Source organism: Alosa pseudoharengus, unplaced genomic scaffold, assembly GCF_046254945.1.
Source record: "Alosa pseudoharengus isolate Yale_2024_CS ecotype anadromous, Long Island Sound unplaced genomic scaffold, YU_APseudo_1.1 YU_APseudo_1.1_scf_70, whole genome shotgun sequence".
Lineage (NCBI taxonomy): Eukaryota > Metazoa > Chordata > Actinopteri > Clupeiformes > Clupeidae > Alosa > Alosa pseudoharengus.
Window position 1 is genome coordinate 163,071 of NW_027468860.1, and position 18,935 is coordinate 182,005.

Sequence of the window (18,935 nt, forward strand, 5' to 3'; positions counted from 1 at the left end):
TAAAGTATTTCCAGTGATCGTCAGGTCATTACAGTGGCGATTGGTAGCTCATTCATTTTCAATGCATTTAGCATTCTAATCGCGGTTGATATTCTAACGCATCTAAAACATATTTAACCTTTACATTTCGAGTCCACACAGTAGTAGTACATTCTCCAAGGTCTCAATGTGTAAAATCAATAGTCTGATCGCATTTTAAACGCATTTCAGAGAGATCGAACCTAGCTATTTTAATGTAAACAAGCGGTGCTAGCCTAGCCAATTCGTCGCAGAAAATTAGTGTCAGTACGGCGCTAACAAGATATTATCACGTAAAATCATGAATATCAGACAAATGATCCAAAAATATATCGAGTTTCATTCATTGGATAGCGCATAATTAGACCAAACTTACCTGAGAGTAAAAAGTAAGTCCGATATCTGTCATCGGTAACGCCGACCACAACAAATGAATCAAAGATGGCCGCCAATCCGTAGTGATTTTAGGAGACCGGAAATGGCCTAAAAAAAACCCGCAAAACAGCGCCAAAAAGGAAGTGGCGGCCAAAATAATATTACATCCGTAGTGGTTTAGGACTACCATTGGAAATGCATGGGAAACGGTTTAGGGCCGTTTAGCTAAAGAATCCCCGCCGCCGGCGCGGGGAGTTGCACCATCGGTTTTACTCCGCTCGCAGTGGCTACCGGTTTGCTCGCTTGTGTCAAGCAGAACTTGCTGCCCATTATCTGTTACAGACGTTCATGGTCTAGGTTGCATGGGAAACTACTGGAGGGAGGTAGTTCTTATCTTGTTGCTTTGTATTAGAGCTGGTTGTAAAGCCCACTCGTTCCTGCTGAATGTTGAGATACATGTCACAAACATGTATAGCCTACTAGATGAAGACACTTGTTTTGCTATTTGCCTGTTTTTAGCTAACAACTTTTCGGTCACATTGGCTGTGTTAATAGTTACAGGCTCATGGAGTAGCCACTAGGCTACTGCTTGTCTGGAGGCATAGGGTGAACTGAAGTCAGTGTAGGCTAAATATCCCGTGAATCACACTTGAGCATTGCAAGCGGCCATGTTATATAGACGTGACATTTCTGATAAATCAGGCTTCCAGTCCTTCGTGGTTCTTTGGTAAAGTTTGCTTGGAATTGTGTTAACCAACGTGTTGTCTATCCTAAGTTGTTTGTCACTCAAATTTGCTTCAGTAGCCAATGTGCCTGTATTCCGTGATTTGCGTGGGTCCCAGCTTGTAACTTCTAACACGTTAACGTTACATCTCTTGCCACTTTGTTTGTTTTAGCAAGCAACTAGCTTTCCCTCATTGCAGATGGCTAATGGTTAGCCTACACATGAAGTTGGTACTAGGCTACAAACTGCTGCCGTTTGCCAAGGGTAATTGTATAACGTTAGCTAAAATTACCTAGCCTACTGTTTTGATTTTAGTAGGCTATTGACTATAGCCTACTCCTGCTAGTCAGTGTGTGTGTCACCGTGGGCTATGCAGTGGGTTCTAGCTTAGCTTGTAGGCCATTTCCTGCTACATGATTTTAATAATAACTTTACGAGTTTCTATCTCATTAAAGATAAGTAGTAGACCTACATAACAAACAGCTAACCAACTCAGCTGCGTTCTACAGCATACGCATCTACATGTTGCTGACTGCTTACCACTTTGCCTGTTTGAAGAATATCGGCGTTTGATTTGTGATGAGAACAGTTTAATATGCATTGCGCTGCGGTGTTCATGATGCTAACCTTTAATGTACACCAAGCTGAACTGTCATTCGGCCAGATTCTGTGCCGCAACAATCTGGTATCATTCTGATCCAGACATGCACAAATATGGAGTCCCAGTGTGTGTGAGATGCGGAGTTGAGGTCAGTTTTGCCACTTTTACCCCCACCTCAATGCCGGCTTTGGCTGTAAGGCAGCTGATGCACAGGAGCTGTTGCTCTGTCGCTCATTGCTAAGAGGGCAAGGAAGGAATTTTTTCTCCTTTAAAGTGTTTGGGAGTTTTTTTTTTTTCCGCCTTCCTCTGTGTTGAGTGCCAGCATATTAAAGCCTTCCCTAGCTGACCATGGGAGCACAGGTAGGGGAGAGTGGGGTGATTGGTGCCAGTGGGGAAGTTGTGCCACCCCCTATTTCTAGGAAACTATAGAAAAAATTGGGTCATGTGACCACACATTTTTGAAGACACAGCCATTTCACTCATCCTGCAAAGAAGAGAGCCTCATTGCATGACAGGTAAGCACATTTAAGTTGAAAAAACTGTTTTTTGCCTTTCAAAGTAAAATTTCTATGATCATGTTTTTTTGATTGTTGTGTCAAAACAGTTATAGACAAGTTTGAAAAGATTTCACACATGTTTTAGTGCTTTGGTAAGCTACATTATGAGTCTATACAGCTAGCATGATGTTAGCTCAAATCTGATGGATGATGCATTTTTTCCAAAATGGTGGGGTTGGGGTGATTTGTGCCAAAGGGCCTGGGTTAAGTTGTGCCAGTGACACAACTCACCCCCACTTATAAATGTTTTAAACATTATTTTATTGTAATTGTGCATTTTATCCTTACATTTTATCACTAAAACTATGTGACAGTCTTAATTTTAGACCAAAAATAGAAATATACCATCATGCTACAGAGTTATAAGAAGACAGGCCAGGGCATACTGTTTGGAGAAGGAGCTGGCAGAACATATTAAGGCACTAGCAGTAATGTTTCACGGTCTAAGTCCCATGAAATGCTGTGAACTTGCTCTTGAGTACGCAAAAAGAAATGACATCGATATCCCTGCCAGCTGGATCAGAGAGGAAAAAGCAGGTTTGGTTATGTGCATTTATTAATAAAAAGGGAAAGAAGTAAAAGGGAAGTTTATCAATTATTTCCCAGGAATGCTCATGCAGATAAGAGAAGCAAAATTGGGTACTTATTTAGAGCGTATAGCTTCAACTTATCTAAACACAAGGGACTCAAGGGCTCAATAAGGGACAATTTAAGAGATATGCTAATAATACTAATAAACTTTTAATATTTTCTAGGATGTGATTGGTTTGGAGCCTTTAAAGCACGCCGTCATTTGTCATGCCGCACTTCTGAAAGTAAACCTCTGTTGGTAGAGCTACTGCCATTAATAGGCACAACGTGGGGGAGTTATTTGATAACCTAAAGTGATGGACAGGTAATCATATGGCTTTGACATGTCAGCCCCAGAAAGACACTCCTGTGTACAGGACTCTCTCTCTCTCACACACACATGCTCTCTCTCCCTCTCTCTCTCACACACACACACTGACCAGGAAGCCTGGGAAGGAGAGGGGGAACATCATCTCTAGGTAGTAGCAGAGTTGACATCTACACAACCACATCCAACCACCTAAATCTGCTGTAAACTTCTCTGATCAACAAAACTTTAATCTCATTTCAGGTATGACTTCCCTCCACACAAGATCTACAACATGGATGAAATGGTGTGGCAACGGAAAATGACCTTTGATGTGCTCATGTGGCGCAATAGGCTTGTAGAAAACTGGCCTTTGATGTTGTAAAATAACTTTAAATAAGTAATTTTGTATTGAATTTGTCTAGCTTTTATAAAGCATTACTGTGTCTGAGATCAAAATATACTGTTTTACTTCAATAATCTATGGCACAATTTACCCCAATGGATTCTCTTCAAAGGCACAACTTACCCCGCACCGGGGGCAAGTTGTGCCACAAGACCACTTTTTTTCAGAAAGCTATATCTCTTAAATACTATATTTCAGATCGAAAGTGATTGTTCCCAGAGATGCACCACATCCTGAAATATATGTTCATATTGTAGTTGGAAGCATTGCTATCATGGCCTCCCTTTAAAGTCACTTTAAGTAAAAACTGGCACAACTCACCCCACTCTCCCCTACACCAGCGTGTAGCGTGAACCGCGTTCGTGCCCGTGTCTCTTCCCCAGCCAGGGACCGCGTCCTGGTTCTCCCTCACCCCTCTTTCCCTGGATTGGTGCCACCACCCATGGGGTCACCCAGTGTTTCCCATACATTGACTTATTTGTAGCGGCCTACCACAATATCAACATTGACCACCACACAATGATTTTCCAGGTTGTATTAAATTGCAAACCAACCACCACAATTGGAATTCAATTCTGTGGGAAACACTGGTCACCGCATCCTTCTAACAATGTTTTCCAGATCACACCCAGGTCAATCTTCTCTTTCCGCTCTTCATGTTTTGCTCTTTACAAACCCGTTTGCGTCATTTTTTAAGGTGTCTTAGTTGCCCTCATCTTTGGGCTGTATACACGGATCCTGCTGACTCCTGCCTGCACAGTGTCTCCTGCACGATCCCCCCCCAGAGTAATTTGGCTGAGCATCACAGTCCCGCCCACAGGAGTTTCTGGAAGTAAGAATTCAATGCAATTTCTCCATTGACAATTCGGGTATAAGCCATAAAAACTTAACTGCACATGGTAGACTCAAAACCAGCTACGGCTGTACTAAGCGATTGTGTATGCTCATATAGACTCCAAAAGTTCACGGGGCACTAACCTTGTTTTGAGATAAATGTCTTTTATTCACGATGTCTTGGATAAGTACTTCATTACCCACAATCCCACAGTGATGCCTCTGATTGGTGGAAAGGCCGTTAAGGTCATAGTTTGAAACTTTATCAGCGAAAATTATTGACAAAGATGGCGGAGTCTTTTACTGCCTATGGCGAAATTCTTAATGTGATTAAAAACTTTCTTGACGAATATTGGTACTTGTATCAACAAGGATTGTGGTTTATATATAACACGAACTTAGTCAGGGCCAATACACCATCAAATAGAACACTGGAAATGCTAGTTTGAACACTTAACTTTTCAGTTAGCCGACAGGCTAATAATTAGCCTTTCAGACATTAGAATGTCATTATAATGCTGCTAACATTAGCCTACATGCTGCAACACAGGTATGAAATATATTATGTTTTAGTGACCTTGTTGTTTCTATGAATATGAATTGTTGTTTATATGAAACATCAACTTAGTCGAGGCTTGAAAAGCCCGGTATATCCCCATTAAGTACTTAAACCTTTGAACTAGCTAGCTAGCTGATAGCACAGGCTGGATGCTACGACACTGCAGTAAAATGGTTAGAACTAGCAAACCGTCCATGCCCCCGTGAATCTTTCACTGTTTCAAGGACGACATCAAGAGTGTCCAAAGGGGTGAAAACCACTTTAAATCGGGTCACATTATTGACTGTTGTGTGTCGAGGGTCAGCTTGTGGGTTTTGTAAGGGCCAGCATGAGGGACAAGACCTATCAAACCTACGAAGTTGTGTGGTGAGTTTTGCAGGGAGGTTGGTAATGCTAGTTAACATTAGCTAGGCTACTGTAGCCTTCATACTGTACGAGCCATATCATCAATCATTAACCTAGAAATACTTCTTCGTACATTTAATGAACATTTTGTGTAATAATTCACAGCAAGTTAATAAACTGAATATGGTGGTCCAAGAGCAGACCATGCACCGGTCCATGCATCAGGATGGCAGTCAGATATTAAGCACTGCACAATGTTGCTAACGTTAACGTTAACCGGTTTCACACACACGATATAAAATACACGATGGTAAATATAACATTCAATACCAAAACACTATTATTTACACGATTACTCCTGAAATAACTGCTATTAACTATATAAAAAACATTGTTTGGAGGAAAGGGTTCGCGTGTTGTCCCCGGTTGGAAACATGGTTGGAAATGATTTCGCGCTGGTCCAGTGTTGCCAACTCTTGCGAGACAAATAAGCAACTCTCACCTCAAAAAGAAGCCCAAAAGAAGCCCAATGCCGCTTTAACCTGCCACAGCCTTAACAGCGCCTATTTGTATAATGAGTGAAACAATTACTTTCCAAAGCCAAAACTATCATTTATTTTACTTTGTATTTAAACATTTGCCCCCCAAAAATTAGGCTAAATTAAACTCATTGCAAATGTAACAACATAGGCTACACATTCACACACGTGTGTGTGAGAGAGAGGTGTGTAGGCCTATTCCTTCCTGTGTGGTTTATTACGAATATGAATCAAACCGTAACAATAAAAAAAAAAATCAACAATAAAAAAAGTGGACCAATAGGCCTAGCCCACATGGCAATTATTACCCTGGCCTTTATTTGTTCGAATAAACAATGCCCCTGGCTATTATCAGAGGCCCGGCTATAGAGAATATAATCTCGGCCATAATTTGAGGATTTACTGTATGGCCATAGGATCTGAGTATTCAGGGTATAACCTACATTGAAGACAGGTATTTTCTACTCCTGCATTTGTGAAAATAATTCCGTTCACACCTGATGATGAAAACAGCCATAGACCTGAACTCATTGATCAGACAGGTGACCAAATTCCAAACCAACAAGGGAACAGCGTCAAGCAATGCAAAACGCCGCAAAAGCCTTGGACAGCTGTAGCGATAGTCTGGAAAAAGAATCCCCATCCCTAAGCCCAGTCCCCTATGTCAGTTGGTCTCAGATTTAACTAACCCAATAACCCCTAACCCACAAATTGTCCAGACCAGTACTGCTTCCCAACCACCAATCAGAATCAACCAAATTAACAAGAACAACAAAAATTCTTATTTGGAACACTGGAAGAAAGAAACAAAATTATAACACAAACTAGAATGTTACATTGGCATACGAAAAGACTATCAATTGGCAGAGTATCTCCACACTGTCAGAGATACGAAGCAGACAGATCCTCACCAAGTACAGGCTGAGTGACCACAGTCTAGCCATAGAGAAAGGCAGGCACAAGAAGTCATGGCTGTCCAAAGAGCAAAGGACATGTGGTCACTGTATGACAGGGGAGGTAGAGTCAGAGGTGCACTTTCTGCTACACTGTGACAAATATCGGTCCCAAAGAGACAAATATTTCACCATTTTGAACAACATCATTCCCAACTTCACAAAACTGGAGGAACAGAAAAAACTTGCTGTAGTTTTGGGTGTGGACACCAGCACATGCATACTGGCAGCCAGTTATGTGTCCTCACTCCATAACCTGAGAGAAGGCATTACTTAAGATAATCACCCCACTACCTCCACCCTTCAACATAACACTGCTCCCCAGCCCCAGTCTATTACACCATGTCTCCTGTTTGTTTTGTTTTGTCCTGTCTTGGTTTTCCTATGGACGTGTACAGACAATGGTCTTATATGGTTGTGACGTGCTGTGTGTGTGTGTGTGTGTGTGTGTGTGTGTGTGTGTGTGTGTGTGTGTGTGACGGAAGTGTAACAATGTTTGTAATGTTTGTACATGTTTATATCATTTTGTATTTGTATTTTCTTTAATTATTATTATTACTGTGAACGCTTTGGCAATGCATCATATGGTGTGTCGTGCCAATAAAGCATATTTGAATTTATGTAGGTCAAGAGTGGCGTCACTGACTCACTCACTCTACTCTACCTCTCTACTCTACTCTACCTCTCTAGTCTACTCTACTCTACCTCTCTACTCTACTCTACCTCTCTACTCTACTCTACCTCTCTACTCTACCTCACTCACTCTCTCACTCTACTCTACTCTACCTCTCTACTCTACCTCTCTACTCTACCTCTCTACTCTACTCTACCTCTCTACTCTACCTCTCTCACTCACTCACTCACTCACTCTACTCTACCTCTCTACTCTACTCTACCTCTCTCACTCACTCACTCTACTCTACTCTACTCTACCTCTCTACTCTACCACTCTACTCTACTCTACCTCTCTACTCTACCTCTCTACTCTACCTCTCTACTCTACCTCTCTACTCTACTCTAACTTTTCTAATTTCACTCTCTCTGCCTCTCTCATTGTCATTCTGCCGGGGCCCCATTGGATGGCTTGGGAGACTCGGTCCTGGTGGGTCGCTGTGTGGGTTTGGCATTGGTTGGGTCCTGTGGGTTATCCATTGGCCCTGGGCCCCCGTTGTGCACCCCCCTCATATGCTCATGCACATGCCTTGTCCTGGAAGCACACAGCACGCTTACTCTCTTTTAATTGCACTACATATTAGGTGACATTCATAAAACACAAACAAAACTACAAAACAGGCTAGGGTAAGGGTGGGGTGCAGGTAGATACCTCATCAGGTGTCTATCTGCATGCCTCACTTATTTTAATGCACACATTACAGAGGAGGCATACATCTTACACAGGGTAAGTGTGGTGTGCATGGGGAAATCCTGACAGATATTCACCATGCATGCCCACTTCTTTTAATGCTACACACTAGATAGAGCTCTCAACCTAGCCATTCACATACATATTTAGGTCAAGAGTGGCGTCAATCACTCACTCACTCTACTCTACTCTACTCTACTCTACCTCTCTACTCTACCTCTCTCACTCACTCACTCACTCTACTCTACTCTACCTCTGTACTCTACCTCTCTACTCTACCTCTCTCACTCACTCACTCACTCACTCTACTCTACTCTACTCTACCTCTCTACCAGGGTAGGAATTTCACGGCGGCCACGACGGCCATGGCCGTCGTAGCCCCTTGCGTTGGCCGTGAAGCCCCTTTGAAAATCATAGGTTTACAGGCCACGGTGGCCTTGGTGCCCCCTTCTTTCAATATTCTGCTTGGTGTCCTAGCCTACTAATTGCGATTTTTATTTAGCCTGTGGCCTATCAAAATAATCTTAGCATTCACAGCGCAAATTAATTTAGTCTTTTACGCAGTGGAGAAAGTGACAGCGCAAGAAAGTGCGTCCAAATTCACCCATTCTTCTCAGTTGAACTACTCGCGAAGTAGCCTATTCATCACACAGACATCACAAGTATCACATGAAAGAGCTTTTCTCAGCTTTTAAACGATGTTAGCCGATAATTGCTATGTTGAACGGTTCGCGAGAAAAGTAAATAATATAATTCAATTTAATCATACATTCTACTGAAGGTTTTGCGTCCATGATCTCCCTACCCATTAATCTCGGTGGAATACTTCACGAACCCTTCTTTTAACACATGACAAACCACATATCAGAATAAACAGCAGACCTTACCGAACACAAAGGTGTAAAGCAGTCCCCTGTACAGTTAGCCGTTCCAGAGTAATCCAGTTTTGAATTTGCAGTAGGCTAAATTTCGACATGCCTCCATTGGATGTCTCCAAATTTGGGCTTTAAGTTTTACAATGTGTTTAAATTGTTCCACATGATCTCATAACGGGCCAAATACAAAATAAATGTTACAAATATTGCCTAGATATTGGTAAATCAGAGGACAGCTGACTAAGAGTTTGTGAAAGTAGCCTTAATGATCACAAAATGCTAAGCATGCATCTAGGCTATTTGAGTTTCTTAAAGCTGAGCTGTGCTACATTTAAATTGTTCAATACATGATTTCATAGCAGGCCAAATATAAAATAAAGTTTATATATAGCCTAGATATCTGTTTTTATTAGATGATCAGATGATTTACAGTTCTATGTAATATGTCATGTTTCATGTTTTTGTAATGTTTCATACAGTGATGCAAGTCTACTGCAGTGAGTAGGCTAAATACAACTTTGATCATTTTTATAGCCTACTATTGTATAGTTAACTTTGGCCTTGGTGCCCTGACATGTGGCCTTTGTGCCCCCCACCAAATATGCCCAACTGAAGGCCAAGTGGCCTTGCCCCCAGAATGGTGAAATTCCAAGCCTGCTCTCTACTCTACTATACTCTACCACTCTACTCTACTCTACTCTACTCTACTATACTCTACTCTACTCTACTCTACTCTACTCTACCTCTCTACTCTAACTTTTCTAATTTCACTCTCTCTGCCTCTCTCATTGTCATTCTGCCGGGGCCCCATTGGATGGCTTGGGAGACTCGGTCCTGGTGGGTCGCTGTGTGGGTTTGGCATTGGTTGGGTCCTGTGGGTTATCCATTGGCCCTGGGCCCCCGTTGTGCACCCCCCTCATATGCTCATGCACATGCCTTGTCCTGGAAGCACACAGCACGCTTACTCTCTTTTAATTGCACTACATATTAGGTGACATTCATAAAACACAAACAAAACTACAAAACAGGCTAGGGTAAGGGTGGGGTGCAGGTAGATACCTCATCAGGTGTCTATCTGCATGCCTCACTTATTTTAATGCACACATTACAGAGGAGGCATACATCTTACACAGGGTAAGTGTGGTGTGCATGGGGAAATCCTGACAGATATTCACCATGCATGCCCACTTCTTTTAATGCTACACACTAGATAGAGCTCTCAACCTAGCCATTCACATACATATTTAGGTCAAGAGTGGCGTCAATCACTCACTCACTCTACTCTACTCTACTCTACTCTACCTCTCTACTCTACCTCTCTCACTCACTCACTCACTCTACTCTACTCTACCTCTGTACTCTACCTCTCTACTCTACCTCTCTCACTCACTCACTCACTCACTCTACTCTACTCTACTCTACCTCTCTACCAGGGTAGGAATTTCACGGCGGCCACGACGGCCATGGCCGTCGTAGCCCCTTGCGTTGGCCGTGAAGCCCCTTTGAAAATCATAGGTTTACAGGCCACGGTGGCCTTGGTGCCCCCTTCTTTCAATATTCTGCTTGGTGTCCTAGCCTACTAATTGCGATTTTTATTTAGCCTGTGGCCTATCAAAATAATCTTAGCATTCACAGCGCAAATTAATTTAGTCTTTTACGCAGTGGAGAAAGTGACAGCGCAAGAAAGTGCGTCCAAATTCACCCATTCTTCTCAGTTGAACTACTCGCGAAGTAGCCTATTCATCACACAGACATCACAAGTATCACATGAAAGAGCTTTTCTCAGCTTTTAAACGATGTTAGCCGATAATTGCTATGTTGAACGGTTCGCGAGAAAAGTAAATAATATAATTCAATTTAATCATACATTCTACTGAAGGTTTTGCGTCCATGATCTCCCTACCCATTAATCTCGGTGGAATACTTCACGAACCCTTCTTTTAACACATGACAAACCACATATCAGAATAAACAGCAGACCTTACCGAACACAAAGGTGTAAAGCAGTCCCCTGTACAGTTAGCCGTTCCAGAGTAATCCAGTTTTGAATTTGCAGTAGGCTAAATTTCGACATGCCTCCATTGGATGTCTCCAAATTTGGGCTTTAAGTTTTACAATGTGTTTAAATTGTTCCACATGATCTCATAACGGGCCAAATACAAAATAAATGTTACAAATATTGCCTAGATATTGGTAAATCAGAGGACAGCTGACTAAGAGTTTGTGAAAGTAGCCTTAATGATCACAAAATGCTAAGCATGCATCTAGGCTATTTGAGTTTCTTAAAGCTGAGCTGTGCTACATTTAAATTGTTCAATACATGATTTCATAGCAGGCCAAATATAAAATAAAGTTTATATATAGCCTAGATATCTGTTTTTATTAGATGATCAGATGATTTACAGTTCTATGTAATATGTCATGTTTCATGTTTTTGTAATGTTTCATACAGTGATGCAAGTCTACTGCAGTGAGTAGGCTAAATACAACTTTGATCATTTTTATAGCCTACTATTGTATAGTTAACTTTGGCCTTGGTGCCCTGACATGTGGCCTTTGTGCCCCCCACCAAATATGCCCAACTGAAGGCCAAGTGGCCTTGCCCCCAGAATGGTGAAATTCCAAGCCTGCTCTCTACTCTACTATACTCTACCACTCTACTCTACTCTACTCTACTCTACTATACTCTACTCTACTCTACTCTACTCTACTCTACCTCTCTACTCTAACTTTTCTAATTTCACTCTCTCTGCCTCTCTCATTGTCATTCTGCCGGGGCCCCATTGGATGGCTTGGGAGACTCGGTCCTGGTGGGTCGCTGTGTGGGTTTGGCATTGGTTGGGTCCTGTGGGTTATCCATTGGCCCTGGGCCCCCGTTGTGCACCCCCCTCATATGCTCATGCACATGCCTTGTCCTGGAAGCACACAGCACGCTTACTCTCTTTTAATTGCACTACATATTAGGTGACATTCATAAAACACAAACAAAACTACAAAACAGGCTAGGGTAAGGGTGGGGTGCAGGTAGATACCTCATCAGGTGTCTATCTGCATGCCTCACTTATTTTAATGCACACATTACAGAGGAGGCATACATCTTACACAGGGTAAGTGTGGTGTGCATGGGGAAATCCTGACAGATATTCACCATGCATGCCCACTTCTTTTAATGCTACACACTAGATAGAGCTCTCAACCTAGCCATTCACATACATATTTATGTCAAGAGTGGCGTCACTCACTCACTCACTCTACTCTACTCTACTCTACTCTACCTCTCTACTCTACTCTACCTCTCTACTCTACCTCTCTACTCTACTCTACCTCTCTACTCTACTCTACTCTACCTCTCTACTCTACCTCACTCACTCTACTCTACCTCTCTACTCTACTCTACCTCACTCACTCTACTCTACTCTACCTCTCTACTCTACTCTACCTCTCTACTCTACCTCTCTCACTCACTCACTCACTCACTCTATACTCTACCTCTCTACTCTACCTCTCTCACTCACTCACTCACTCTACTCTACTCTACCTCTCTACTCTACCTCTCTACTCTACCTCTTTACTCTACCTCTCTACTCTACTCTACCTCTCTCACTCACTCACTCTACTCTACTCTACTCTACCTTTCTACTCTACTCTACCTCTCTACTCTACTCTACCTCTCTACTCTACCTCTCTCACGCACTCACTCACTCTACTCTACCTCTCTACTCTACTCTACCTCTCTACTCTACCTCTCTCACTCACTCACTCACTCAAATTCAAATATGCTTTATTGGCACGACAAACCATATGATGCATTGCGAAAGCGTTCACAGGAATAATAATAATTAAAGAAAATACAAATACAAAATGATATAAACATGTACAAACATTACAAACATTGTTACACTTCCGTCACACACACACACACACACACACACACACACACACACACACACAGCACGTCACAACCATACAAGACCATTGTCTGTACACGTGCATAGGAAAACCAAGACAGGACAAAACAAAAACAAACAGGAGACATGGTGTAACAGACTGGGGCTGGGGAGCAGTGTTATGTTGAAGGGTGGAGGTAGTGGGGTGGTTATCTTAAGTAATGCCTTTTCTCAGGTTATGGAGTGAGGACACATAACTGGCTGCCAGTATGCATGTGCTGGTGTCCTCACCCAAAACCACAGCAAGTCTTTTCTGTTCCTCCAGTTTTGTAAAGTTGGGAATGATGTTGTTCAAAATGGTGAAATATTTGTCTCTTTGGGACCGATATTTGTCACAGTGTAGCAGAAAGTGCACCTCTGACTCTACCTCCCCTGTCATACAGTGACCACATGTCCTTTGCTCTTTGGGCAGCCATGACTTCTTGTGCCTGCCTTTCTCTATGGCTAGACTGTGGTCACTCAGCCTGTACTTGGTGAGGATCTGTCTCTGCTTCGTATCTCTGACAGTGTGGAGATACTCTGCCAATTGATAGTCTTTTCGTATGCCAATGTAACATTCTTGTTTGTGTTGTAATTTTGTTTCTTTCTTCCAGTGTTCCAAATAAGAATTCTTGTTGTTCTTGTTAATTTGGTTGATTCTGATTGGTTGTTGGGAAGCAGTGCTGGTCTGGACAATTTGTGGGTTAGGGGTTATTGGGTTAGTTAAATCCGAGACCAACTGACATAGGGGACTGGGCTTAGGGCTGAGCTCTTGGGATTTAAGTGCTTACAGCACGCTTACTCTCTTTTAATTGCACTACATATTAGGTGACATTCATAAAACACAAACAAAACTACAAAACAGGCTAGGGTAAGGGTGGAGTGCAGGTAGATACCTCATCAGGTGTCTATCTGCATGCCTCACTTATTTTAATGCACACATTACAGAGGAGGCATACATCTTACACAGGGTAAGTGTGGTGTGCATGGGGAAATCCTGACAGATATTCACCATGCATGCCCACTTCTTTTAATGCTACACACTAGATAGAGCTCTCAACCTAGCCATTCACATACATATTTAGTGAATGCACTAAAAGAAAAAGCACGACGAGCATTTTATGCAATAAAAAGAAATTTTCATCAAATAGATATACCAATTAAAATCTGGTCCAAAATATTTGACACAGTCATTTTGCCAATTGCACTTTATGGAAGTGAAATATGGGGTCCACTCAGTAAGCACGACTACTCAAGATGGGACAAACACCCAATCGAAGCCCTGCATGCTGAATTCTGTAGAAATTTGTTACATATCCAAAGAAAAGTACCCACAAATGCTAGCAGGGCAGAATTAGGCCGATTTCCACTATTGATTAATATCCAAAAACGATCACTAAAATTCTGGATTCATCTAAAATTAAGCCCTCAAAATTCACTACATTTTAAAGCACTTAAATCCCAAGAGCTCATCCCTAAGCCCAGTCCCCTATGTCAGTTGGTCTCAGATTTAACTAACCCAATAAGCCCTAACCCACAAATTGTCCAGACCAGTACTGCTTCCCAACCACCAATCAGAATCAACCAAATTAACAAGAACAACAAGAATTCTTATTTGGAACACTGGAAGAAAGAAACAAAATTATAACACAAACTAGAATGTTACATTGGCATACGAAAAGACTATCAATTGGCAGAGTATCTCCACACTGTCAGAGATACGAAGCAGACAGATCCTCAACAAGTACAGGCTGAGTGACCACAGTCTAGCCATAGAGAAAGGCAGGCACAAGAAGTCATGGCTGTCCAAAGAGCAAAGGACATGTGGTCACTGTATGACAGGGGAGGTAGAGTCAGAGGTGCACTTTCTGCTACACTGTGACAAATATCGGTCCCAAAGAGACAAATATTTCACCATTTTGAACAACATCATTCCCAACTTCACAAAACTGGAGGAACAGAAAAAACTTGCTGTAGTTTTGGGTGTGGACACCAGCACATGCATACTGGCAGCCAGTTATGTGTCCTCACTCCATAACCTGAGAGAAGGCATTACTTAAGATAATCACCCCACTACCTCCACCCTTCAACATAACACTGCTCCCCAGCCCCAGTCTATTACACCATGTCTCCTGTTTGTTTTGTTTTGTCCTGTCTTGGTTTTCCTATGGACGTGTACAGACAATGGTCTTGTATGGTTGTGACGTGCTGTGTGTGTGTGTGTGTGTGTGTGTGTGTGTGTGTGTGACGGAAGTGTAACAATGTTTGTAATGTTTGTACATGTTTATATCATTTTGTATTTGTATTTTCTTTAATTATTATTATTACTGTGAACGCTTTGGCAATGCATCATATGGTGTGTCGTGCCAATAAAGCATATTTGAATTTATGTAGGTCAAGAGTGGCGTCACTGACTCACTCACTCTACTCTAGTCTACTCTACTCTACCTCTCTACTCTACTCTACCTCTCTACTCTACTCTACTCTACCTCTCTACTCTACTCTACCTCTCTTCTCTACCTCACTCACTCTCTCACTCTACTCTACTCTACCTCTCTACTCTACCTCTCTACTCTACCTCTCTACTCTACTCTACCTCTCTACTCTACCTCTCTCACTCACTCACTCACTCACTCTACTCTACCTCTCTACTCTACTCTACCTCTCTCACTCACTCACTCTACTCTACTCTACCTTTCTACTCTACTCTACCTCTCTACTCTACCTCTCTACTCTACCTCTCTACTCTACTCTAACTTTTCTAATTTCACTCTCTCTGCCTCTCTCATTGTCATTCTGCCGGGGCCCCATTGGATGGCTTGGGAGACTCGGTCCTGGTGGGTCGCTGTGTGGGTTTGGCATTGGTTGGGTCCTGTGGGTTATCCATTGGCCCTGGGCCCCCGTTGTGCACCCCCCTCATATGCTCATGCACATGCCTTGTCCTGGAAGCACACAGCACGCTTAATCTCTTTTAATTGCACTACATATTAGGTGACATTCATAAAACACAAACAAAACTACAAAACAGGCTAGGGTAAGGGTGGGGTGCAGGTAGATACCTCATCAGGTGTCTATCTGCATGCCTCACTTATTTTAATGCACACATTACAGAGGAGGCATACATCTTACACAGGGTAAGTGTGGTGTGCATGGGGAAATCCTGACAGATAGTCACCATGCATGCCCACTTCTTTTAATGCTACACACTAGATAGAGCTCTCAACCTAGCCATTCACATACATATTTAGGTCAAGAGTGGTGTCAATCACTCACTCACTCTACTCTACTCTACTCTACCTCTCTACTCTACTCTACCTCTCTACTCTACCTCACTCACTCTACTCTACCTCTCTACTCTACTCTACCTCTCTACTCTACCTCACTCACTCACTCACTCACTCTACTCTACTCTACCTCTGTACTCTACCTCTCTACTCTACTCTACCTCTCTACTCTACCTCATTACTCTACCTCTCTACTCTACTCTACCTCTCCCACTCACTCACTCTACTCTACTCTACCTTTCTACTCTACTCTACCTCTCTACTCTACCTCTCTACTCTACTCTACTCTACCTCTCTACTCTACTCTACCTCACTCACTCACTCACTCACTCTACTCTACTCTACCTCTCTACTCTACACTACCTCTCTACTCTACTCTACCTCTCTACTCTACCTCTCTCACTCACTCACTCACTCACTCACTCACTCTACTCTACTCTACCTCTCTACCAGGGTAGGAATTTCACGGCGGCCACGACGGCCATGGCCGTCGTAGCCCCTTGCGTTGGCCGTGAAGCCCCTTTGAAAATCATAGGTTTACAGGCCACGGTGGCCTTGGTGCCCCCTTCTTTCAATATTCTGCTTGGTGTCCTAGCCTACTAATTGCGATTTTTATTTAGCCTGTGGCCTATCAAAATAATCTTAGCATTCACAGCGCAAATTAATTTAGTCTTTTACGCAGTGGAGAAAGTGACAGCGCAAGAAAGTGCGTCCAAATTCACCCATTCTTCTCAGTTGAACTACTCGCGAAGTAGCCTATTCATCACACAGACATCACAAGTATCACATGAAAGAGCTTTTCTCAGCTTTTAAACGATGTTAGCCGATAATTGCTATGTTGAACGGTTCGCGAGAAAAGTAAATAATATAATTCAATTTAATCATACATTCTACTGAAGGTTTTGCGTCCATGATCTCCCTACCCATTAATCTCGGTGGAATACTTCACGAACCCTTCTTTTAACACATGACAAACCACATATCAGAATAAACAGCAGACCTTACCGAACACAAAGGTGTAAAGCAGGCCCCTGTACAGTTAGCCGTTCCAGAGTAATCCAGTTTTGAATTTGCAGTAGGCTAAATTTCGACATGCCTCCATTGGATGTCTCCAAATTTGGGCTTTAAGTTTTACAATGTGTTTAAATTGTTCCACATGATCTCATAACGGGCCAAATACAAAATAAATGTTACAAATATTGCCTAGATATTGGTAAATCAGAGGACAGCTGACTAAGAGTTTGTGAAAGTAGCCTTAATGATCACAAAATGCTAAGCATGCATCTAGGCTATTTGAGTTTCTTAAAGCTGAGCTGTGCTACATTTAAATTGTTCAATACATGATTTCATAGCAGGCCAAATATAAAATAAAGTTTATATATAGCCTAGATATCTGTTTTTATTAGATGATCAGGTGATTTACAGTTCTATGTAATATGTCATGTTTCATGTTTTTGTAATGTTTCATACAGTGATGCAAGTCTACTGCAGTGAGTAGGCTAAATACAACTTTGATCATTTTTATAGCCTACTATTGTATAGTTAACTTTGGCCTTGGTGCCCTGACATGTGGCCTTTGTGCCCCCCACCAAATATGCCCAACTGAAGGCCAAGTGGCCTTGCCCCCAGAATGGTGAAATTCCAAGCCTGCTCTCTACTCTACTATACTCTAACACTCTACTTTACTCTACTCTACTCTACTCTACTCTACTCTACTCTACTCTACTCTACTCTACTCTACTCTACTCTACCTCTCTACTCTAACTTTTCTAATTTCACTCTCTCTGCCTCTCTCATTGTCATTCTGCCGGGGCCCCATTGGATGGCTTGGGAGACTCGGTCCTGGTGGGTCGCTGTGTGGGTTTGGCATTGGTTGGGTCCTGTGGGTTATCCATTGGCCCTGGGCCCCCGTTGTGCACCCCCCTCATATGCTCATGCACATGCCTTGTCCTGGAAGCACACAGCACGCTTAATCTCTTTTAATTGCACTACATATTAGGTGACATTCATAAAACACAAACAAAACTACAAAACAGGCTAGGGTAAGGGTGGGGTGCAGGTAGATACCTCATCAGGTGTCTATCTGCATGCCTCACTTATTTTAATGCACACATTACAGAGGAGGCATACATCTTACACAGGGTAAGTGTGGTGTGCATGGGGAAATCCTGACAGATATTCACCATGCATGCCCACTTCTTTTAATGCTACACACTAGATAGAGCTCTCAACCTAGCCATTCACATACATATTTAGGTCAAGAGTGGCGTCAATCACTCACTCACTCTACTCTACTCTACTCTACTCTACCTCTCTACTCTACTCTACCTCTCTACTCTACCTCACTCACTCTACTCTACCTCTCTACTCTACTCTACCTCTCTACTCTACCTCTCTCACTCACTCACTCACTCTACTCTACTCTACCTCTGTACTCTACCTCTCTACTCTACTCTACCTCTCTACTCTACCTCTTTACTCTACCTCTCTACTCTACTCTACCTCTCTCACTCACTCACTCTACTCTACTCTACCTTTCTACTCTACTCTACCTCTCTACTCTACTCTACTCTACCTCTCTACACTACTCTACCTCACTCACTCACTCACTCACTCTACTCTACTCTACCTCTCTACTCTACTCTACCTCTCTACTCTACCTCTCTCACTCACTCACTCACTCACTCACTCTACTCTAC

At 42.5% G+C, this 18,935-nt stretch overlaps 1 protein-coding gene and 1 long non-coding RNA gene across 2 annotated transcripts in view; both read left to right on the forward strand.

The window, feature by feature from the left end:
- The first annotated feature begins 603 nt into the window (after nucleotides 1-603).
- LOC143111217 (spermatogenesis-associated protein 20-like) overlaps nucleotides 604-18,935 on the forward strand; it is a 73,241-nt gene continuing 54,909 nt past the window's right edge. The window contains exon 1 of the mRNA XM_076273419.1: nucleotides 604-2,233. Coding sequence (XP_076129534.1) covers nucleotides 2,227-2,233 — 7 coding nt within the window. The 5' untranslated portion in view covers nucleotides 604-2,226. The remainder of the gene's footprint in view (nucleotides 2,234-18,935) is intronic.
- LOC143111222 (uncharacterized) lies at nucleotides 3,096-4,744 on the forward strand. The gene is made up of 2 exons (XR_012984500.1): nucleotides 3,096-3,170; nucleotides 3,417-4,744. It is a non-coding gene; the product is annotated as an uncharacterized LOC143111222 (long non-coding RNA).